Source organism: Brienomyrus brachyistius, chromosome 3, assembly GCF_023856365.1.
Source record: "Brienomyrus brachyistius isolate T26 chromosome 3, BBRACH_0.4, whole genome shotgun sequence".
NCBI lineage: Eukaryota > Metazoa > Chordata > Actinopteri > Osteoglossiformes > Mormyridae > Brienomyrus > Brienomyrus brachyistius.
Window position 1 is genome coordinate 12,513,090 of NC_064535.1, and position 23,725 is coordinate 12,536,814.

The 23,725-nt window shown below is 42.8% G+C and overlaps 3 protein-coding genes across 3 annotated transcripts; all 3 read left to right on the forward strand.

Annotated features, from left to right (window-relative positions):
• The first annotated feature begins 2,044 nt into the window (after positions 1–2,044).
• On the forward strand, positions 2,045–6,999 carry paox (polyamine oxidase). The gene is made up of 7 exons (XM_049008437.1): positions 2,045–2,351; positions 2,696–3,185; positions 3,556–3,755; positions 3,854–4,109; positions 5,425–5,537; positions 6,084–6,238; positions 6,584–6,999. Exons 1-7 carry the CDS (start codon positions 2,192–2,194, stop codon positions 6,734–6,736), a joined length of 1,527 nt encoding a protein of 508 aa, XP_048864394.1. The 5' UTR covers positions 2,045–2,191; the 3' UTR covers positions 6,737–6,999.
• A 341-nt stretch (positions 7,000–7,340) lies between these two features.
• On the forward strand, positions 7,341–10,156 carry mtg1 (mitochondrial ribosome-associated GTPase 1). Its single transcript, XM_049008440.1, has 11 exons — positions 7,341–7,562; positions 7,876–7,940; positions 8,244–8,348; positions 8,453–8,539; positions 8,676–8,732; positions 8,905–8,995; positions 9,184–9,245; positions 9,332–9,428; positions 9,575–9,656; positions 9,741–9,853; positions 9,943–10,156. Exons 1-11 carry the CDS (start codon positions 7,460–7,462, stop codon positions 10,038–10,040), a joined length of 960 nt encoding a protein of 319 aa, XP_048864397.1. The 5' UTR covers positions 7,341–7,459; the 3' UTR covers positions 10,041–10,156.
• Positions 10,157–17,585: 7,429 nt separating this feature from the next.
• Positions 17,586–20,800, forward strand: echs1 (enoyl CoA hydratase, short chain, 1, mitochondrial). The gene is made up of 8 exons (XM_049008446.1): positions 17,586–17,828; positions 18,251–18,445; positions 18,684–18,811; positions 18,937–19,036; positions 19,312–19,416; positions 19,490–19,609; positions 19,865–19,932; positions 20,008–20,800. The coding sequence occupies exons 1-8, from the start codon at positions 17,744–17,746 to the stop codon at positions 20,071–20,073; spliced, it is 867 nt and encodes a 288-aa protein (XP_048864403.1). The 5' UTR covers positions 17,586–17,743; the 3' UTR covers positions 20,074–20,800.
• Positions 20,801–23,725: the final 2,925 nt, after the last annotated feature.

Here is a 23,725-nt window from a genome sequence, read left to right on the forward strand (position 1 = left end):
ACCGGAGTCCTGTGTAACTTTGTTCAGCTCAAGAGCTGTGTGGTAATTAGCACAAGGAGGTTCAAGGAGTTGAATCAGGTGTGTTAAATGAGGGGAAACCCAAAAATGAGCAGGGCTCCGGCCCCCCAGGACTGTAGTTTGAGACCCGTGCTTTAGAATAATCTTCCCTGCATTGGCATTTATTCTGCTCTTTATTGTGGTTCTGGCTCCATCTGGTGCTGCCACCTTCATATTGGTTCATCTGTGTCTAATACAGTTTGGAGCTGTAATTACATTAACCATATACTTTGCATATAGTTAGTTTCTTGGTACCAATTCATAATTAAATCCTGTATGAATTAAATATTAAACATTCTTAAGCCCCTGATAAATGTAACTTTTATAGCCCTGCAAATACTTTCACTTTTCAATGCCAAACTTTCCTCTGTTCCGGTGGGTTGTCTTTAAAATGTAATCATCTCCGTTTGTCACTCACTGCTCCCTCTTGTGATGTTTCAGACAAAAAACAGCACCATGCAAACTTCATGTTTTGTCTTAATCGAAACAATGAATTATGGTTTAATAAACACCATACCATGGTTGAATGAGTTTCCTGCTCTATAAACGTCTTGCGTAGCTTGCAGTAGTTCTTTGATGGTCCCTAATTCGGTAGTGCTAGTTGAGACACTTACTGCGATAGTCGATGTTGGTTTGTTTAACTCAGTATATTCATAGAAAGACGTTAAAATGACAGTGAAATCATCCCCTTTAAAGTAGTGGATGATGTCATGATTTCAAATACTGTGGTAGGCAGTATCTCAGCCCGCCGGTAAGGCGAGGGAAACGGATTTTCCCAGTGCCTGGGAATATCCGTTCCTCCTGCTTAAATTAGAAAACATGTTGCTCGAGAAAGTATGTTCCTCCCGCCTTACTAACTGTAGAAGAATGACCGGTGACTGCAAATCATTCAGATTACATCTGTATAAACTTTTGTTATCAGTACTGGGGTCCAGAGTTGCTGCATATCTGCTTTAGGAGCGAAAACTAAATATCCTGGTGTATTAACTTCACTACATCGGGTATACCCAAGCTGCGAACTTTAACCAGAAATCTTGCGCAGATACATGGAGACTGAACTCTCTCGCTAGAGTAGGAAAACAATACTTTTTCTTTCTTAATTCCGCTGCTCATTCGCGATTTTGCATTAACTTTACATACCAAAAACACCACCACCACCTAGTGGAGAACCTGACCTTTAAGATTACAACACCTGGATTTTAGTTAATAATGTTTCCCTCTAATATTTGGGCAAAGAAGTATTGAGAGATGGCTTATAAAGATATTCAGGTACATATCTACATGTGCCTAAACTAGTATTATCAGTACTGAGGTCCGGAGTTACTGTGTGTCTATTGTAGCAGGAGGAAACATTTTTTCTAGTCTTAAGGTAATGATATTTCCCCTTGGATGGTGTAAAAAATGTTTGGGACAAACTAATAGCAACTAAAAGATACGTGTAATCAACTCGCAATGCTTACTCCGGTGTATAACATTGCGTTCTATATATTGCACGGTTAGTTTTAGTAAAAATATTGCTTATTCTAATAACCAGGGATGCACATAACTGGTACGAGAGTATAATTCACCTTTAAAAACGATACGTGCGACAATCGATTGTTGCTCAAATGTGTACCTATTTTATGTGCATATGCATTGATATGGCAATAAATTATCGTGCATTTTAAACTTTATGTGATAATTCATACTTCATTTGGGGTATAAATGGTTAAATGTACGGTAATTTCTTGTCATGACAGCGCAAATGCACATGAAATACATTTGCGCTGTCACAACCATCGATTTCCCGTACCGCTTTTGAAGGTGAATGCGTACTTACCAAACAGTTAGGTGCATCTCTGCTTATAACATCCATACCGCGCTTCTTAAACGTGGCTTTTAAGATCAGCCTTGCTATACAGCGCTACCCCAGGCCTGATCTGAAATTACACGGTTGCCTTCAAGGCTTCAGGATCTCACGTAACATTATTACTGTCACGTGGTGCCGCCTCTCTCAGAAAGAGGAACTTCAGTTAAGTGCTTCGTTTCTGGGCTGAAGATCCACCCGAGAGGAAATATACCCATAAAATCGTGATGATTCAGCTGACATCTCGGGATTACGGAGTGCCAAAGTCTGCCTGAGGTGACAGCTGCTATGGCTTTCCTGCAAGGACTCGATTCGCACATAGTCGTTGTCGGATGCGGGATTTCTGGCGTCGGAGCCGCTCAGAAGCTTCTGCAACACGGCTTCCACAATGTACGGGTGCTGGAGGCCACCGGCCGCAGCGGCGGCAGGGTCAAGACGGGGTGCTTGGGTGAGTCTTATAATGTAATATGTGTGTTACACGTAGGACAGTGACATCTGATATATCTGCAAGTGATTTTACATTTAATTTTGTAAATTGCTTTTATTCGTTGCTTTTATGTCTATCTTATAACAAATAAAGTGTGTAGAGTGTTTATGGACATTGGGCATGGATAGGTTATATATGTCCTGTTTATTTCTTAGCTCCAGCATAACTTTAGCTGTAAAAATAAGTGAACCAGTAACTTTAAAAATTACAGATATGACACCGCAGAACAATAAACTAGACATGCAAAGTTATTAAATGTAGACTGTACTTTTTCCATGTTTTCATATTTTTCATGTTGTTTTTAGGCAGTAATATTGTAGAGATCGGGGCCAACTGGATCCACGGTCCATCCCAGGAAAACCCGGTGTTCCGCCTTGCCTGTCAGTACGGGCTTCTGGATAAGGAGTCCATGACTGAGGAGAACCAGGCCATTGATGTTGCGGGTCACCCTCCCTTCACAGCCACCTGGCTCTCCAGCTCGGGCCACCAGCTGGAACCGGAGCAAACAGAACCGGTCTCCTTGCTCTACATGAGCCTTCTAGAACAGAGCCAGGCTTTCTACAGGCAGGGCCGGGAGCCCATGCCTAGCGTGGGCGAGTTTATAAAGCGTGAAGTTCGGTTGGCCCTGGGCGATGGGCGGGGGAACCCTGTGACTGTGGCACTGAAGCGAGGTGTGGTCAACACGCTGCTGAAGGCCGAGTGCTGTGTCAGCGGCACTCACACCATGGACGACGTGGCTCTGGGGGCTTTCGGCATGTACAAGACCCTCCCAGGTCTGGACTGCACCTTCCCAGGGTAAAGCCTCCTTCTAGTTAAAAGTACTCATGGAAGTTATATTTGCATAAATATTTAATTAGGGCAGAAAGAAAAATTATTGGTTCAGAGAGATAACCAGTCAGATTGTAGAGGAGGTGGGTCCTATCAATCTAATGTGTTAGTCCCACCTCATCTAGTTGCTTGGACTCACCTCCTCTACAATCTGATTGGTTATCTCTCTGATCCAATCATTTTCTGTTCTGTACTCAAAACTTTTTTGTGTAGGTAAAACTCCCATGAGCGTTAAAGGCCGAGTACAATCCTAGTTAAATGTCTCCCGATTCAACACCTTGCCCTCTGCCCCCAGGCCTTGCCCTGTTAATATTCACCTGTGGTGTTTGTCATTCAGGGGCTATGAAGGCTTAATTCACGAAATGATGCAGACGATACCGAAAGGTATGGTGTCCTACAACAAGCCAATCAGGTGCATCCACTGGAACAACTCTGACGGAAGGGCACATCATTCCGGAAGGACCTTCCCGGTGCTTGTGGAATGCGAGGATGGAGACACGTTCCCAGCGGACCATGTGATCATCACTGTTTCCCTGGGTATGGCAGCTGACCGCGTACTGTCCTGACGAATCGCATCCCAAAAGCTGACCTAGGCAAAGTTCGCATATTCATGATGATGCTGGTCTCATCCCAAGGCTACCTGAAGAAGCACCACGAGACGCTATTCAGACCCCAGCTCCCGGCCCAGAAGGCAGAGTCCATCCAGAGGATGGGGTTTGGTACCAATAACAAGATCTTTGTGGAGTTTGACCAGCCTTTCTGGGAGCCAGACTGTGAGATCATCTTCCTTCTGTGGGAGGATGAGTCCACCCTCGCCGACATGGTGACTGATGTGAAGACGCTATGGGTGAAGAAGCTGTTTGGGTTTACAGTGCTCAGGCCAGCTGAGAGGTGAGGAGTCCACAGTCCATCATGGCTGCTGAGTATCTGCAGTGTAAGACGAGAGGCTGGCACATTCAGCGATATTGAAACACAATACAGTGAAACCAGTTTAATACCAAATACTCTGGAGAGGCTGTTATGTCAGGGGTCACAAGCAAGCAACTCACTGGGGCATGTGCAGTATTGTAGAAAAGCTTTAACTCAAAACAAAAACACAAGTTAGCATTAGAACATATTCAAATCAAGAGTAACACAACAACCAACAAGAATTTCTTTTGTGCTCTAGCGAATATAGCCCCGGTTGCCAGCATGACGTTAAAAGTCAATATAACTTAATAACTACCTTCTTCAAAGTGTTACTGATATCTTGTTGTTGCTGAACACCGCTTCAGTTCCCAATCCTCTCCTCAGGGGCACCTCAGCCATGACATATAATTGTTTCATTTCACTGGCAGCTAACTTAGTTAATTAAATTATTTTTCAAAGGTCAATGAAGTATTGACTTGTCATATAGGGTGGGTAGTGGTTGACTAAAAAAATACATGGGAGTATTTCAGGGGTGCATTTTGGGCCCTCAATCCAGAGCATTCCAGTCGTGTTCAAAATTATTTCCCCCTAACTTCCCTTTCTTTATGGCACCTCTGGGTGTATCGGACAGTTGCTGCAAATACTGGGGTGATTTTAGGAGGGGTTTTGAAACGACTAAGCTAACACACTTTGACAGACATTTCTACATCAGTATCCTCAATTTAATTTCCATTTTTGACCATTTTTTCACAAGTAATGTAAAAATTATTTTAGGCTACACTGTAATAATATTGTTTTAATGTGAAGATCGGGCGGCATGGTGGTGCAGTGGTTAGCACTGTTACCTCACACCTGTGGGACCTGGTTTCAAGTCTACACCTGGGTCACATGTATGTAGAGTTTGCATGTTCTCCCCATGTCGTCGTGGGGTTTCCTCCGGGTACTCCAGTTTCCCCCCACAGTCCAAAAACATGCTGAGGCTAATTGGAGTTGCTAAATTGCCCATAGGAGTGCATGTTTGTGAATGGTGTGTGAGTGTGCCCTGTGATGGGCTGGCCCCCCATCCTGGGTTGTTCCCTGCCTCGTGCCCATTGCTTCCGGGATAGGCTCCGGACCCCCTGGGACCCAGTAGGATAAGCGGTTTGGAAAATGAATGGATGGATGAATGGATGTGAAGATCATTTAAATATTTTGTTGGATTAGGATGGAGGGATGTGTGTACGGAAGGCCTCCTCTCAGCACGCTGGTCCAGTTCTGATGGCTTTCTGAGTCAGGTGACTCCCCCTGTGACTCTCAGGTATGGACACATGCTGTGTGGCTGGATCGCCGGCCGTGAGTCCGAGCACATGGAGACTCTGTCCGAGGCAGAAGTGAAACTCGCCATCACACGGCTCATCCAGAAATTCACAGGTGACCTCCGTAAACCTGATATAAAGTTTTGATATTGCTACCAAGTCATATATTTCAATTTCAACCATTTTCATTAATTTTCCTAAAAAAGGGGAAGCACTCTCAAATGTCATTATTCTGTTTTATTTTAACCAAAAATGTTTTAAATGATATTTGGGTCATTTGCAGGCAGGTCACTTAGAATTTAAGCATATCAGTCAAAAAGCAGGTTGGGCATCATTTTGATATATCTCCGTGTTTCACTTCACACTTTAGGCCCCCTCTTTGTCAGTGATTTCAGGTTTTACTGAAGTCACTGCCATCTCTCTGAACAAAGTGAAAAAGGGCCCCTGCTCTTTTTGCCATTGCGCTCGGCTGTTTCCCGCAACATCACCACTGTCAGCGTTGAGCTTCAAGGGACAGATTCCTTTTCGCTAGATTAAATAGTGATTCGCATGATAAAAGTATCGATTTTTTTCAAAATGCTAGTAACTGCTTTTTTTCTCAGAACCAGTTTATCGTGCAACCCTAGTATTGAATCAAGGTTGCCTGTTCCTCTCGTGGCAGGAAATCCGACCATCACTCCGAAGAGGATCGTCCGGTCCCAGTGGTTCCATGACCCATACACCTGTGGCGCCTACACCTATGTGGCCAGTGGCTGCTCGGGCCATGACATTGACACGCTGGCAGAACCGCTCCCTTCAGAAGGCCCTCAGGCAAAGGTACGACCACAGGATTCAAACCTCAGAAACGACGCTTCAGCCCTTTCATACCCACATGACAGCAGCTGAAAATATTTTCGATTGCATGAGCTACTGGTTGACAACCTGTCACAAGCCAAATATGTGTAACAGGCATGGGTGGATTATGGCTAGTGCCAACTTTCAGTCTTAGATGTTAAACCAGTTTTCGGTGAACTGTGGTTTTTGGATCACCAAGGTCCTTTAGATACCGAGGTGGGGGGGGGGGGGTTAAAAAAATTTGTGCCCAGGGGCCTGTAATTTCTTAATCTTCCCATGATGACAGAAATGGCTATTAAGTCATGCATGCTTGGTGTGTCGCTGTAGTCCCTGCAGGTGCTGTTTGCTGGGGAGGCAACAAACAAGTCCTTCTTCTCTACGGTCCACGGGGCGCTGGAGGCTGGCTGGAGAGAGGCCCAGAGACTCATCACCCACTACACCCCTCCTGCCTATCAAGGGCCTCTCGGGTCAAAGTTATGAGGGAATAAATTTGGCTGAACATTGTTTTAGGACATGATTAAATGTTAAATAATTGTTATGAAGGAATGAAAGAATGTGTCAGTGTGGTTTGATTTTTGGTTAAGTCGGCCCTGTTAATATTTACACCTTTCCTCTGTTTGGTCTCAGATTCACAAATCTTATACATAAAATGTTAGATATCAAGTTAGTTACAAATTTTTACAGTATATTCAACTGATCATACCTTGCACACTAATCTACAAAAATAAAAATGCATTTTAAAACCTGTGCAGATCTCAATTTTTAGGGTGAATACTGTATGTGACATACACAGCATTGCATATTGTTTTTCTTTATGTTCATTCTTTAACTCTTGTGATTGTGCATGTCTTCCCTTAAATTGTTTTCATTGCCGTTGTTAATGAGTACATGTGAAGGAATTATAAATGAGGGGTGAATATATTTGCAACATTCATAGGAGCTGCATGACTTAGAATTTATCATGGAAAAATAAAAAGCATTGGAAATATATATTGACTGCGCAAAAGTAAGGGCTTTGGAAAGAGCATCGATGGACAGGACATCATAAAAGACTCCCGTATTATGATGCAGCTGGAAAACCGCGACCATAGGAACCCGTTTTGCATAGGAACCAGTCATCGGGTATTAGTTTCTAACCGGACTGTGCCTTGTGACACCCAACGAAGGGCAGGATAGAATGTCACGTGGGAAGGGAAGTTAAAGATGCGGTTGCAGCAGGCGCTCTTAAATTCGTTCAAGTTCAGGACGGTGTTTGATTTTGGTGGACGAGATGTCGCCCACTGGTTTCCTGGCCATATGGCCAAGGGTTAGTAACATCTTACATCATACTTTGTCCAACGAACTCTTATTCTGGCGAGAAGTTATATCATTAGTGTGATTCTTTCCAGACTCATTTTTAAAGCGGACGGCACCTTAGAATATATTATGTTGATAAGCATCTGTTTACTTCCAAGTTAGTGCCCGTTAATCTTACAGACAGCTGCCTTAATTCAATCAAATCAAGTTTCCGAAGCACATTTGAGCAGTAGTGAATGTTTTCGATTTACATTTACTGACAGGCTCGCGTGAAAATGTGTGATATTGTGTTTTTTTCGCTTAACCATCCTCTTTTTTTATAGGACTCAAACAGATGAAAGCCAGTCTGAAAAAAGTGGATTGCATTATAGAAATTCACGACGCCAGAATATCCTTTGATATATAATCGTGCCCTTATCAGACAATTAAAATTAAGGTTAGAGCGCTATGGCAGGATTGCTTTGGGAAGTAACCATTGCTTTCTGTAAGCCTTTTCACGTTTTCGGTATACGAAGGAATTATTACGTTATTTCAGTATTGTAAATCATTTCCTTATTCAGGTGCTAAATAGAGAAGTCACTGTGTATATAGCATACCATTTGAATGATTTATGGGAAGATTGGTCTTTTGCTGTTTGGCTCCGGTGATTTTACTGAGGCATTAGAAATGTTTTTTTTTTTAACTGGATAACATACCGTTTTCTGGGAGAAACCCACTCTTCCAGGAAAGTCTACACATCCGTCCACATCTGTTCGTCCTAAATAAAACCGACCTTGCGGATCCCTTGAGTAAGCAGGTAGTCTGTGTGTTATGATCACTCTTGTGTACATCTTCGGTTTGCCGATATGACGATGTCACTGATGTGAGATTTTAAGGTTTTGTCTTAAATTGCCCTCTCAGAGAACCCTAACGGGACTTGAGAAAGAGGGTGTGAAGAACGTCTTGTTCACAAACTGCCTACGTCAGAACGATGAAAGTATTAAAAGGGTGAGCACGCAAATTAAATGAATGCAAAAATAAACACACCACCATGACCCACCAGGTGGTGGCGCCATCTTCAACGGGCTTTAATTGCCCCATGTGTTTTGTCTGTCCATATGTGCACATGGATCATTCCATCCAGATAGTTCCTCTTATGACGGAAATGGTTGGGAATGCTCCCCGGTTTCACAGAGAAGAGGTGAGGTGCTCTTCTTTTTTTTGGTGTTGCCTGTGAAGAGTTATGTGTAACTTGTGTGTGGACCTGGAACGCTATTTCCAGCACTTTGTCTCATGACTAGCATGAGAGATGCAGCCTGCTTCGGTTTGCCATGTTTGTGGTTTTCCATTATTGTTCGCAAATCTATTTGCAGGACACTGATTACTGCGTCATGGTAATCGGGGTTCCGAATGTCGGGAAGTCGTCCCTCATCAATGCCCTGAGAAGAATGTATCTCAAAAAAGGTAGTCTGTTCCCATCCATCCATCTTTCATATCCCCTGTGTGAAGAGAATTCCTACTTCAGTCTGGTCACATCAATGCCTGTTTGCATCTGTTTGCTGGTCCAAGCACTGAATTGTGTGCCCTTCACTTTTATATTAAAGTGTGCTTTATCTTTTTCTTCATGAAATATTTTTATGCTCTGGTCTCAGGTGGAGCTTCTAAAGTTGGAGGTGAGCCTGGTATAACTAGGGCAGTTCTAACCAAGATTCAGGTAAAGCCCAGTAGTCTGTGTTGCCCGCGGTGGCAAATATTTACCACATGGTGGTGCTGCAGACCTCTCACCCATCGTGTCCACAGATCTGTGAAAGACCCCGAGTGTATTTACTGGACACACCTGGAGTCCTTCCCCCGAGAATCGAGAACGTAGAGACTGGAATGAAGCTGGCTCTGTGTGGTATGTGCGGCTTAAGTTGGTTGTAGTTTCTGTGGTTGATGTTGAGTTGATACTCATAGCTGTGTCAAGTCGCCACAGTGATTTTGATGCGACCAGAATGAAAACGGTGTACTTGCCCTTCATGAGCTTGGGGGTCTTGTTTGCAGGGACAATCTTGGATCATTTGGTTGGTGAGGACATCATGGCGGATTACCTGCTGTTTTCGCTGAACAGACTGCAGCAGTTCAGGTGACCATCAGTCTGACTCGTGCCCCAAAACGGCAAAACGGTGGTAGGCAGCTCCGCTCATCATGACAGTGTTGCTGTGCGCAGCTACGTGGAGAAGTACAGCCTGGGGGAACCGAGCGACGACATTCAGGATGTCCTGAGGCGCATCGCTGTGAAGCTGGGCAAGACCAAGAAGGTGAAGGCGCTGACCGGAGTAGGTGAGATGGCTGGGCGGCGGGGAGAAGGTTGGGATTCGCACGGCACTTACAAGGCCTCACACACGCCTCACGCGTCGTCTGTCTTCCAGGTGACGTGACAGTCTTGGTTCCAAACTACAGTGCTGCTGCGTATGACTTTATCCGGGCTTTCAGGAAAGGAGAGCTTGGCCAGGTGCTGCTGGACTAAGGGTGAAGGGGTCAGGGGTCAGAGCTTCCTGGCCAGCAGGTGGCATCTGTTCAGGCCTACAGTAGCTGTATTGATCTGTAATTTAATAATAAATGATGTATGAATGATTTAATGAATTTAGGTTGTGGACTTTACTTGTTTGATGTCTCCTGTGTGTGTGTGGATCGGGGGGGGGGGGGGGGGGGGGGCATTATCTCTGATGTAATGGAGTGGCTTTGATTTGTACCGAGACGTTCTGGTCTTCATCTGATGTCTCACAGTAGCTGTTAACAACAGAGCAAGTGGAGCTTCTGTAGAGAGACTGATTCTGGCGTGACCTCATGGGTACCATCTGTCCACCAGAATGCCGCGTGTCTCATGGGAAATAGTCACAGAAAACTGTTGCCCAGGAAACGCATATGACCCAAAACGCCAGTCTGTGTGTCACTGCTCATGGCAGGGAAATTCTGCTCTCTCTCTATAGCCATGCTTCACACCGTGGGAGTGTGCTGTGTAAGACCAAGTGATACCTGCTGTGTTAAGCTTCATCACTTACTCTCATGGCCGTCGTCGTCGTTATGAGGCACGAAAGGGGCTCTTTTGATAACAGTGCTCTTTATTTAAACCTGTCAAAAAAAGATCTTTGACATAATGCACAACTTTGACCTGTATCAAAGGTCCAGTAACGGCGTGTGAAATGTTAAAAAGAATTAGCATCAGGCTAATAGCATCTGTTCAGAACACAGATCAGTGTTGCAGTGTCAGGTAAGCTGCAGTGTGGAAGTTAGTTGTAAGGCAGCTTCTCAGTAAGAGTCCTGTGAATGTGAGCTATTAAGCTGTATTTAAACGCCCCCCTAACAAACGCCAAGCACCACACACTCCGAGTGTCAACACTGCTCTGCACATGGTACAATTCACAACTTAACAGTATCTAACATAGTAAAAAGACCTATTCAATATCCATAAATGCATGTATCTGAACTATAATAAAAAGCATATAAAGATTATATATTTACTTTTGTCTAGTATTTTTTGTAAATAACATGCAATTTCTAGCACTAGCTCTCTGTCTGTAGACTATGTATCACACGCTACACTGCAATGCCGTCCGGACCTTCGACACAAAGTGTCTGAGGTTGGTCAGCACACCCAGAGAAGCTATTGTTTGGCCTTGACCTACTTCAACAGGGACATTTCCTATTAAGACATTTAAAAAAGACTAAATGAATCACCCACGCCCATTACAGTATATAGTGACTGGTCTAGCTGTGATTTTAATAACAGCTTCTTTTCAGACTTTGGGCGAAGATCAAGTGTGTTTCATTCTTTAAGGTGACGCCTTAGTGTGATTGGTCTTCCCACATCTGCATGTTCCTCTGTGGCTCTAGATCCATCCACTCACGCAATATCCAAACTGTTTACACAACCAAGGTTTGCGGTTTAGCCTACTTTATTCTGTCTGTTATTTTAGTTACCTTTCGTTGAATTAAAAATTTGGCAGTGATATCTGTTGTCATGTGTTACATGTATTTACAAGTATACATTGCTTTTGTTCTTTATAAAGGATTAACTAACATAGTTATGCTAATAATAAAAATTCTAATTCCTATTATTTGTATGTGTACACTTGGCATATGTGAATAGAAATGAAAATACTGATCCCAAGCTGGTGCTTCTTCAGTAAAAGGTGTTTTCCTTGGCAAAAGGCAAGCCTATTTATCTTACTGCTTATTTCCCATTGGCTGCTAGGCAAGCCTATTTATCTTACTGCTTACTTCCCATTGGCTGCTAGGCAAGCCTATTTATCTTACTGCTTATTTCCCATTGGCTGCTAGGCAAGCCTATTTCCAATGTGCACTTTCCATGGGCTGTAGGACAAGCCAGCTTCCTAGTGGATAAGAGTGTTGATCGAACAAAACACTGTGACAATCAGTCCAACGGAAGACACAGGCTTCAGAGAGGCTGATGTTCTGGCGCTGTAGGAGTCGCTGTTGGTCCAGTTGCCATACTGATCGTCACCCGTGAGTGATTCGGAGCTGTCATATGGACGGACCTGGGACGAGGCATACCAGCCCCCAGCGGCCAGCCCAACCGCCGCACCAGCTGCGGCTGCCCCCGCCACTCTCGCTTGGGACGAGCTATAGCGCCCTGTGAAGCGGGCCCGAGTTCGTGAACCGCGTGCACTGCCGCGGGCAGCACCCCGTGCTCCTCCTCTCCCTCCTTTGGAGACGACTGTGTCACAGAGGAACGCGGACAGCAGGATCAACGTCCAGCAAGTTGCCACAGCTCTATTCATCATGGAAGATCTGCTCTATGGAAAAAGACAGGAAGCTTGTCAGTAGGTTTTATTTTTTTATGCCAAAGTGTGTCCCAAACTGAACATGCCAACCATCTACTCAGCCTGTAGTCATGAAAGCACAGTGGTAAAAGAACAAGTGATGATCAACTAAGGAAAGCTTTATTTGTGGGTAGAGTGTCAGTGTACTTCCCTTGATTCCAAATATAAAATTAAACATTTGAACTGGAGCATACAATACAGAATACCCTTCTCTGACATTTCCAGGAAATAGTAAAACTTCGAAATATATAAAAACATAACCCATTTTTAAGCTTTGATCAATGTGAAAACTCACTGAAGTATGAATTGTCTAATTAATCAATCAATTTGATTGATTGATGAGGAAGGCAGTAAGTTAAAGAAATATAATCCTACCAATTTCACTGTCCCTCTCACTTAAGTATCGTGAACAGAGGAATCTGGGCTGGGCCGTTCGCTACATACACACACGGGTCCTGAGGAGAATGCAGCACTCAGGAACTCAGATCACAAGCTCAAATACCTTATCATAAAATGAAACTAGCGTAAAGAAACGTATTGAGCTTTATAATGCAGGAGACAGAACTCTGCTCTCCACATGAGTGACAAGTGTCTCTCATACTCTGTAACGCATTACTGCTGCAAATGCATATGTATTGGCACTATGTCTCTTAAAGAGATACACCCAAATTTGTGGGTTACGTCCTTCTCCCCCTTAAAGTATAATATCCTGATAAGCATTACTCTGTATTAATGTCGCAAGCCATTGAATTTGCTTATTTATGGAGTGCAATACATTCCCCAGCTCTGTTATTTGAGGACTGACAGCTACATTTAGCTGACTAAGCCATCTCATAATCTGAGGGGTAAGTGGGAGGTGCCCTGCTCCTATGAGGTCTTCCACTCACAGCAATTTGACCAATCCCTGGCAGAAACTCTGCACTTTTAATCTCTGGTTCATATTTGCTTCAAAGCAGCATCACTTCTTCAACCCTCAAATCATCCTCCCCTGTTATCCATCACAACCATCACAGCATGCATGGACTGAAACAACAGGCTAGAGACCTCTCCTTCATCTCAATATGAATAATGTATCATAGACTCAAGATCCTCATTCATTGGCTGTGATGCATGAGTCACTGGTCAGCTCCGGTTCCATCTTGTCACTGATTTTTGCAGGTAAAAACCTTCAAAGCAGTAATGTAGGGTCCATTCTCACCCCTCCTCATCTTTCTCTCTTACCACATAAACCGGAATGTTCTCGCTCGGCTGCTTAAACACTATGTCAACCTCTGACTTCCATCTGTCAGCGATCCTGCGCTTCCTGTTCAGTTGGCGCTTTTCCACTGGCAACAGGAACCTGGCCGTACCCGATCCATACCACAAAGAGAGACTAGTTACAGTGCGGTTACAGTGCGGTTACAGTGCGGTTCCAGCTCGCTTCGGTTTTCCACTGCAGAAGGGTCAGGTCAGTAAAGGCTTCGGCCAAGTTTGAAGAGCAACAGTGATGTAAAACCAAAGAGACACTTGTTTACAGATCACACAGCGTACATCATGATTTAATATGTGCTAATTCTTGCTAGCACGAGTGTGAGAATTGCCGTGTTATTTTAGCATCAAATGAATTTGCATTACGAATCCATTCCATTCAGCCATCTATAGTACTACTTTTACTAAGGAATTTTCAAGTTCCAAGTCGCCAGCAATGCATCATATCGACACAGATCACCGGTTCTTACTTGTCTCTGTGCTTTTCAACCAATCGGATGGTGATAACCCAACTTGTCACTCTTTCAGCCCTGCTTACTATTCAGCTTGGGTATAGGTCAGGCTGACATCATTTACAATGGAAAACCATCTCTTCGTGATTTGGTTCCAGTATGGCCCAGTTCTTAGTGACAGTGGAAAAGCTTCGTCTGTCTCCAACATCGACATCTGCAGATGTGACCTTTGCATGCCATTGTCTCTTATTCATTAATTGTCGTTTCTCTGCACTTGTGGAAGCTAGATGATATGTCTCTGGGTCTCATTTGGAGATCCTGAATGTACGTGGAGTTTTGCCCATCTGGACTAATGCTGAAGCAGAGATCCATCAGAAGATGGGGCTGTTTGCCTAAAATCAAAAGAAAAGGAGACGCACCTGTTGCACCACCATGAGTGCAATTATAGACATGTACAAGTGGCTTGACATATTTTCACCAGTGTTCTTTTCTTTTGTCACTCAGGGTCCCATTAAGGTCCACAGTCATCACTCTTTCCTCATATTCTTCTAAAGTGTGAGGGAAAACATCGAGAGATGCCATCACCTCATATGTTAGTGTCTATCATAACCTTTTCCACTGTTAGATGGAAGATAGCAGATGAGCTTGAGACCCTGTGGCATTTTTGTGGAACTGCCACGGCCCAAATAGAGTGGTAAACGCAGTTTTCCGGTGGTCTGAGGGTTCTACTTTGAGCTGCTAAAAACTTTTCAGCTCTGGAACAGTGAACCATTTCAAGACTGCCCAGGAACTTGGAACTAGGGATTAGATTCCTGAACTTCAATATAAAAGTGCCAATTCTGGCCAGTCGAATAAATTCAAGGAACTCTCATCCTAGTAGCTGATCCCTTTTATTCTACATTAAGTGAGAAGGACGGAGCGAAACAAAAATGAGAAAATGCATGACTAATAGTAGCCTGGATTTTTGCCATCTAATATGTAAATATTTTTTACATTTGAATTTTATGCGAATAATGAAATTTGACTTCCCAGACTTGTTAGAGTCCCACCATACAATACTACTGTTGTAAATCTTGCATGATCATCTGTTATCAAAAGGGTCCCCATTGGTTAATTTTACTCAGCTCCTGCCTTGACGGACTTCGGTGTGGATATTCTTCCACCCCCATGCCTCCTCGCCTACTGATCACCACTGCTGTCTTTGGTTCATTCAGTTACTGATTTATTTCAGTAAACTAAGCACTGGCTTGTTCTAAGATGACCTGTACACCAAGCTCAGTTCAGCTGTAGTGGAAAAATAGCACAATATGCCCCCCCTCCCAGTAGTCCTCTTGGAGAACGGCTCTCCAGAGAAACACTGTCAGCTACCTACAGGGTGTAACTACAGCTGCCAGCCGTACTGCCTACACAGAGCCTTCAGAAAGACGGGTCTGATGGAAGATTTCAGCAGCTTCACACCGCAGACTCGCGGCAGTGAAAAACACGGCCCTCGATTCTACCATACTTCCGCGCGACGTTTCTTGAGAAACGTTAGCAAAAGAACAATCATGATAATAAAAAGTGTTTCATATATTTGATCTAAGGCTTGGAATCATTAAAGACTACAAAATCCGTCGTTCACGGCGTAGTCGAAAATTAATTTATGGATGCTTCCTAGAATATAAGGCGAGGAAATGTCAGCGAAAAGGCATTACACCTTTTGCCCGACTGGATACACAGTGTCAAAGTAGAAAGCGGAACATTATCAGTAACCTAATGAAGGTCTGAAACAGGTCGCAGAAGGAAAAAAATCTGCCGAAACCCAGAACCTCATAAAACACTGCAAATGATGGTTAAATTTTCCCTGATTTAGTTTTAAAAAAATACACTAACATCCCCCAATTTATCGTCATCCCTTATTATAAAAATTATAAAACAAGTTAGCAGCGATTTTGGAAAATGTTTAATTCCAAATCGTGTGGAAATATCCGAATTATATCGCGTTTGGTGTCCATTGTGGTTGTAATTTGACTTATAATTCAAATATTAAACCTCCAAAGGATACGACAGTATAGTAGTGGTTTGGTAAAAATCGACAATTCCAAAACACCAATGAGATTATTAAACATAAATATATATGTGTAGCCTATACTATCCGACAGATGTATTTTTATTGATTTACTTTAACATAAATGCTGCTACATGTGGAATATGCACATCAGATAAATGCTTAAGCCGGTCCTTGTGTATTTTGCAGCCAGTTATGTATATTAATAACGAAATCAGCGTATTAGCCTTCGCAGCGTGATTTGCAATACGAAAGGGACGAGTAGCTTGCTTTTACCATTTCATCGCCATTTCTGCAATATGTTTGAACGGAACACGGATATTATTCAGTCGAATAGCCTCACATTAAACATTTAATATGTCGCATCTACTTAGAACGTTATATTAATTCCATAAAGAAAAAAACTCTACCAACCTCGATCGATGGGCCACTTCACTTGTCTTCATTTGCGTCTGGACAATAATTTTGGAGAGTCCCCTGGGATATCTTAATTGATACACCTGAGCACCCCTAGAAGCTCTGATGTCTTCACCGGCGCACGCACTGGTCGGAAAAAGGGGACACTTCAAATGCCGGCGCCACCCCTCGAAACCCAAATCACATGGTTTTACTTGTTTAGCTGCTGATCAGATCAACAAGGTTTTTTGTTTCATTTTATATGTGGCAGCCCAACAGGATCGTTCTCACGTCTAACCTGAGAGTGCGCCCCTAATATTTCCCAGTACTATATCACACTAGCGCTATCTGTGTTAAGCCAAATACCAATGGTAACCGGTGATCACTGATTCTGATTACGTGCTTCCGCTGCCCACTTTGCCACTGTGATTCCTGAGGGGCAAAGCCTCATCATCTCTCCGTCTACGTGTCATATTTAGCCTTCACAGCTATTAGAACCCGGCATCCCGCCGCTTCCACGCAGCGTAAACCCGTATCCTCTGCAGTGCTCAAACCCATTCCTTCTGATGTGCGTATGAATGTAGGTCACCCTCAATAGTCTGCTGTATGTTACTTGGTCTTTTTTTTTTTTTTACCAGGACGCGTTATATAATGGCAGCGACGGGGCACTCAGCACCTTAAAACAGGTACATTGTAAGACAAGAGAACATGACAAGGATGCTGAGCTCTGCTCAGCGTACAAACTGCTCTTTCTAATCGCACTGCAAAGCTGCGCGTAGGACCCTGGAAAATGATTCATTGAATATAAGGGTTTGAATGTCCACAGCAGAAGTAGGGACATGCACTGGAGAGTGGCGCCGATATGGGAAAGTTTCGAAGCCTTTTACTCTTCTGTGGGGTGTAAGCACACACATGGCAGGTCATTCCTATAGACAACAACTTCAAATAAATTGCAAACATTATGGATGCAGTGATTCAGGAAGAGAATGAAGCAGCGTGTTTTTAATACGGTGAACTTTGAAGCACCTACAAGGCGGCGACACTAGAGGGCACTGGCCGCAGCGCAACTGAGCCGCTCCAGTCACCTTCTCTCTCGTTGGTGCGCTGTGAGTGCGAAAGCACGTTCGTGCGTATAACAGAGCCAAACTTGCGCGGGGTCGCACCGGGCTAAACTGAATTGGGGATTGGCCTTTCGTACCGAGGCGAGCCGATCCAAGCTCCACTTTATTCTAGCACTGTGAACATGGCGGTGTTTTGCAGATCCGCGTCGCTCCTTGTGAGACAAGCCACTGCGCTGTCTTTGGCTGGTGCACGGCGGTATAGCACGGGTGCGTATGTTACCCCCTTGACATTTAGGGTTTTGGGGCAATTCACAGTATTTGGGTCATTCCGTGGTTCGTTCTGCCTGTGCACAGCTCATAACGTCATGCGTTGTGATCTGTCGTGCTGTCCAAAGTTACACAGAGGACACTCCTAACACCCTTGACCTTAAAAGCAGTAGAGAATAACTTATTATGGCTAAATGCATATTGCACTTTATATTTTATATTGCATTGTATGCTAGTGCAAACTGCGTCTTATGCGTCATATGATTATACTGTACTCGTGTCTACTTCCAGGATTTATTATGGTGGACTTGTATGTTTGTTTTGCTCACGGCACTGAATAGTGTGGTTTGAGCAGTGATTGTGGCAATATGGCGGTTCATTAGCTACTGCATTATTACAGAGGCTGACATTTGACGTTTTAGCTCCGTATCAGTATATCCTGGTGGAAAAGAAGGGAGAAAAGCAGAATGTGGGTTTCATCCAGCTGAACCGACCAAAGGCGCTGAACGCCCTCTGTGATGGCTTGATGACAGAAGTGAGTCAGGCCCTAGATGCCTTTGAAGAGGACAGCCAGGTTGGGGCCATAGTCATCACAGGCAGCGAGAAGGCTTTCGCAGGTGAGATACATTTATAGACTAGGGGTGTGCTCAACAGGTAGAGCATTGCGCTAAGATGTTGGTTCAAATCCCATGGAGCATACTCAAAATGTAACTTGTCAGTTGCTTTTGGCTAAAAGCATCAGATGAATGAGTAAATGGTGAAATCCTAGGTGTTTCCTTGAAGTACTAATGAGTCGAGAATAGTAGGAGTAGTTCTGTAATGACTTGGTTGTGGTGTCTTTCGTATCACTTTCAGCGGGAGCAGATATTAAGGAGATGCAGAACAGGACCTTTCAGGAGTGTTACAGTGGAAACTTCCTGTCCCACTGGAACAAAGTCTCCACAGTGAAGAAACCTGTCATCGCTGCAGTGAACGGCTTCGCGGTGGGTGCAGCTCCTCCTGACATTGGAGGCGGAGTTTCGGCTGGCATTGTAGCTAATGTTCTGTTAATGTTGCAATTTCGGGCTTATCTTGTGGAAATCTCATGATTAATTATTGCGCTCTACAGCTCGGGGGAGGCTGTGAACTGGCGATGATGTGTGACATCATTTATGCTGGGGAGAAGGCTCAGTTTGGACAGCCAGAAATCCTGTTGGGAACCATTCCTGGTAAACAAAAAAAAGACTCTTATCGCAAGTTGACATGCAGCAGTCGGTTAGGGTCACACTGTTTTCCTTACCTGCTTCCCATCGTCCTTCCAGTAAAATTGGCATCTCTGTCACACTGAAGAGCACAAGATCTAAAAGAGCCTGTCATGTACTGACATAACAGTAGAATAACGCAAAGTCTGACTTGAGGAGGATGTTCATAGAGCCAAGATGCAAAATCCTCTTTAGCTACATCACGAGTGTGTCGGCCACAGTCAGGCGATTTGCTCCTGCAGGTGCTGGTGGAACGCAGAGGCTCACCAGGGCTGTTGGGAAATCCCTCGCTATGGAGATGGTGCTTACGGGAGACCGGGTCTCTGCTCAAGAAGCCAAGCAGTCAGGTACTGGCACTGGGAAAACTCTCTTGTGTTTTCTGAGCAGCGTTTGTCACTTTTAGTACGATTTGTTTTACAGGCCTTGTTAGCAAAGTGTTCCCCATCGACCAGCTGGTACCTGAAGCTATTAAGTGTGGAGAGAAGATAGCGGCCCATTCTAAGATTATTGTTGCGATGGGAAAAGAAGCCGTCAATGCAGGTCAGGGCTGGTCTTTGTCCCTTTCGGTTATCTTGATGCTCCTGCATGGCAATTGCACTGACTTACATGCCATTTTATAGTGTAAACATAGTTGGTAATTATGATACTTAGTTTTCCAAGGTTATTTAATTGCACTTGTACAATGAGAAATACTTTCGATATGTATTCTAAGGGAAGATCCAGTACTTGTGTGGTTGCCTGACATCTGTTGGGAAAGCATGAGACAGTGGCGTTATGGTGACTGTCGCCTTTCAGCCTTCGAGCTGACGCTGACTGAGGGAACCCGTCTGGAGAAGAGGCTGTTTCATGCCACTTTTGCCACCGTGAGTATCGTCACCTTCAGCCCTCGCCCTGCATGCTGCTCGCTCGTTGACTCTTGTCTGCTTCTTCTTTCTCAGAACGACAGGAAGGAAGGAATGACTGCATTTGTGGAAAAGCGGAAAGCATCATTCCAGGACAAGTAGGGAAGGAGTCCTGGCTGACCTTCTTTATCCTCAATGGTCCTGAAGTGAAGTCGGAGGTCCGATGTGTACATGCCTTGTGTTTGCACACAAGTACTAATGTGTTTCTCTGTCGAGTCCTTCAGCTTTGCTGTGTGGAATATAGGCAGAATTGTAATCTGTGCATAATTGACTTTTGTTTTATTGGTAGTTGGAAAATAAAAGCATTAAGTAAATCACTTCATATAGACCCCTTTATTAAGCTAAATTACAGTATTGTGCTTTCCAGTTAATTAAATGTAGAAGGGTATGAAAATGCATATATGGTATTTACAGTTGGTGAAAAACAGTGGAAATTTATAGGCAGTGAGTTTGGTGTTAACTTTTTTACGAGCTGCAATGACTGATTAATAATTAAACCAGAGCTAACCGGGAACTGATTAGATTTATAAAAGCATGGTGCACATCACAACTTCTAAAAAAAGTAAATAAGTTGTAGTGTGACACGTGACCATGGGAGGTCGCTCGTCTACGTATTTTAAGCAAATATAAGAAGGTGGTGGCGTAGGGCGGCTGTGAAACGTGGAAAAATTACCCTCCAAGGGGCAGTAAAGTCATTCATTCGTGATCGCAGTTTAATTGACTTGGAGAATAGGACGGTAGGGTAAATAAATCTTAATTTTTTTGTACTATTGATCAGACTGACCATGTAAATACGATGTACATATAAATAAAGTGTGGTTTTTGATCATCTGATTTGTTTTGCTGATAATCTAATGTACCCCTCAAGTTTTATTTCAAATCTACTGCACATCAAAGCTATACAGTCTAAAAGATTTTACTTATGATGCTTTTAGTGTGATTACAGTTAGGAATATGAAAGTTGGAATACATTTTGCTCAGCCGTGAATCTTTTAGGTATGGAGTAGACGAACGATGGTTGATTGTGCTTGAGGGTTGTCGCCGATAGGTGGCAGTATTGTACAATGCAGACGTAAAATGGTTGCGCTGTGGCTATCTGCGCAAAGTATTTTGGGAGTTGAAGTCGTACGCTTCTTAGTCACGTAAACGCTACAGTGTTCAGTGGCATTAGCTGTTCTAGAAATATGTTCAGGATTTGGCATTATATTGTATGTTACGTTGTTTAAAGTTTTTTCTTTATTAAATTTTGAAAAAAAACTGAAGAACACAGGTTACATCTACTGTGAAATTGAATTTTGTAGGAAGTCATATATCGCCGTCGTCGGGAAAAGTAGCAAATTCTTAGGCTTTTGGCAAATATTGATTGATTTAGATTCATTACAATAACATGTCAAATTCTGAACTGTGGGGCTCAATCATAAAGTCCCAGTGACAACGTACCAGTCCACAATCTTTGAAAATACAATGACAAGTTCGTTCGAAGTTCAATTGATTGCACCAGTGATTGTAAAATTAATTTGATATTTGACTCTTACCATGAATTTTGACACCAGTTAGAGATCCTTTAGCGACTCGGGAAAAGTAAGAAAGAATATTGTTCATCAATAGCGGTACAAGAGAGCCGTTTTGTTGGTGGAATAACATATGGAAAAAATCCTAAATTTAACTGTGTATATAACAGCAAATGTCCAATGGATGATTCTAGCATTTTTAACGGCTAACATTGATAAAAGCATGATTACTAAGACTTAGGTTTGGTAGTTTTTAGATTGTTATATCTCGTTTTATTGCTAGATATATGTATTATTATAGAATAGAATTTTATTCGTATAAGTAATTATTATAGAAGAGAACTGATCGATTAAATCGAATTTATTGGGTTAAATTTAACAGCGTAATTTTTGTTTATTTTGTATGAAAAATTAGTAATTACAATTTAATGTGTTGTGTGTGTACATATAAGGCTGTAATAAATTAAACTAGTTTCTTCTCAGAGACCTGTCCTTATCAAATGTAACTTTATGACTGCCTTTTTCACCTTGTGTATTTTTTTCCGTATCACAGCCGGCAGAATTTACCCTAAAATTTTGTTTAAGTCGGAAATAATGCGTCATATAGCCTAGAATACAATGTCTGAATTGTATAAAATATTTATAATAGCAACGTGTTGAAAAGTTTTTTTAAGATAAAAATGTATCTTCTGTAAATATGAAAAACGTTTCACAATTATAAAAGCACTTGTAATTGTCAGTGAGTCTTGGAAAACTTAGTCCTCAAAATGAAAATTAATCTTGTTCCTAAATTTAACTTTTTTTCTTCCAAATACTCTTGCTTCGAAATGCATTTAACTTCGGGGGGAAAAAATCCATAACAGATTTGATTATGGAAAGAACCTTTTATTTCCACCCAATCTCTAAAGGCGCTTCTGTCTGTGATCTCAGTGTTTCTTCACACAGCGAAGCCTTATATCCTCACAAGTCCATAGCCTAATTGATTTTTATTTTCATTCAATATTCCCCAAGAGCTCGCTTTCTTCTCCGCTTCTGGAACAAAACTTCTAAAAGGAAAGGGAAAAAAGTCTTCTCACACCGAAGAGACGGCACAAAGGTTCTCAGAAAAGAACGGAGGTTTCACTTTGAAGTGTGTCCCCTGCTATCGAAAGGTCAAAATAATAAATGTAGACCCAATTGAAGCGTTCACTGGAGACAAAGGGGGCAAAACGTTACATTTTGGCAGAGGCAGCCCCTCATAGCGTGATAAACCCATTTAAAAAAGCAGAACCAAAGAGCCAACAGCATGGGTCCGCGAATAAATAAAAGATCTTTCAACTGATCAGACAGTCCTGGCTCCACCGTTCCCCTTTTCTCCCCGCGTCAGTCTCTCTCTCCCCGCCCTGCTCGCAGCTGCAGCGCCTCCACACTGCTTTTCACGGGGCAAAATAGAAATTTCCTCTAAATTACAACCTCATCAGGAAGAGAAAAAGTCACCTTTCATTAGCAACAGCTGCACGTTTGAGGTGTTGTTCCGAGTGAGGAACTAGCTTTATTTATGCAACTTGATTTGGTTTCCTATTTTCATGCAGATCGAAGTCTTGCCGAATTAAAATGCACCCAAAGTCCGCGGTGCGTTCCTCAGCCTCCGACCCGTCGAGTCACTACAGCTCCAAACGAAACAGGCGGCTTGGAATCGCACGAGGATTTCAAATATTTTCATAATCTCACATTCCTAGCATTAAAAATGTATCTGAACTTTACTGTTACGCATCGTTCCTTTTAATGTGTCCCCGCCCGTGTTAAAAAAAATCTTTCAGGTAGGCTGTAAAATCCAAGCAGGCATTGACATTTATACTTTATATATTATTACTATTTCAAACTATTAAATACAAATGTTAAAAAAATGTTTAATATAAATGTACAGAGCAATAAAGTTACTTTACATACCTAATTTTTTGCAATATTCATCTTGTTCATTAAAATAAATTGCATTATTTTTATTTTCATATGTTGACCTTATGGAAAAACTTGTAAGTCGGTCAGCAGCTACTCTTATAACTTATAAAAACTATATAACTATGCGCTTGAAAATCGGATTTTACGGCTTATGGTTTGCAAAGGTAAACTCTAAAGAAGACTAAAAAATACAAGACTGGTTCCCTTGGCTTATGCACCTAATTGTTAAAACACAACAAACTTTCCGAATAAGGTCTGAGATCGCTCCCAAGCGGGTAGACAGAACGTCCTCGATTTCAACGACT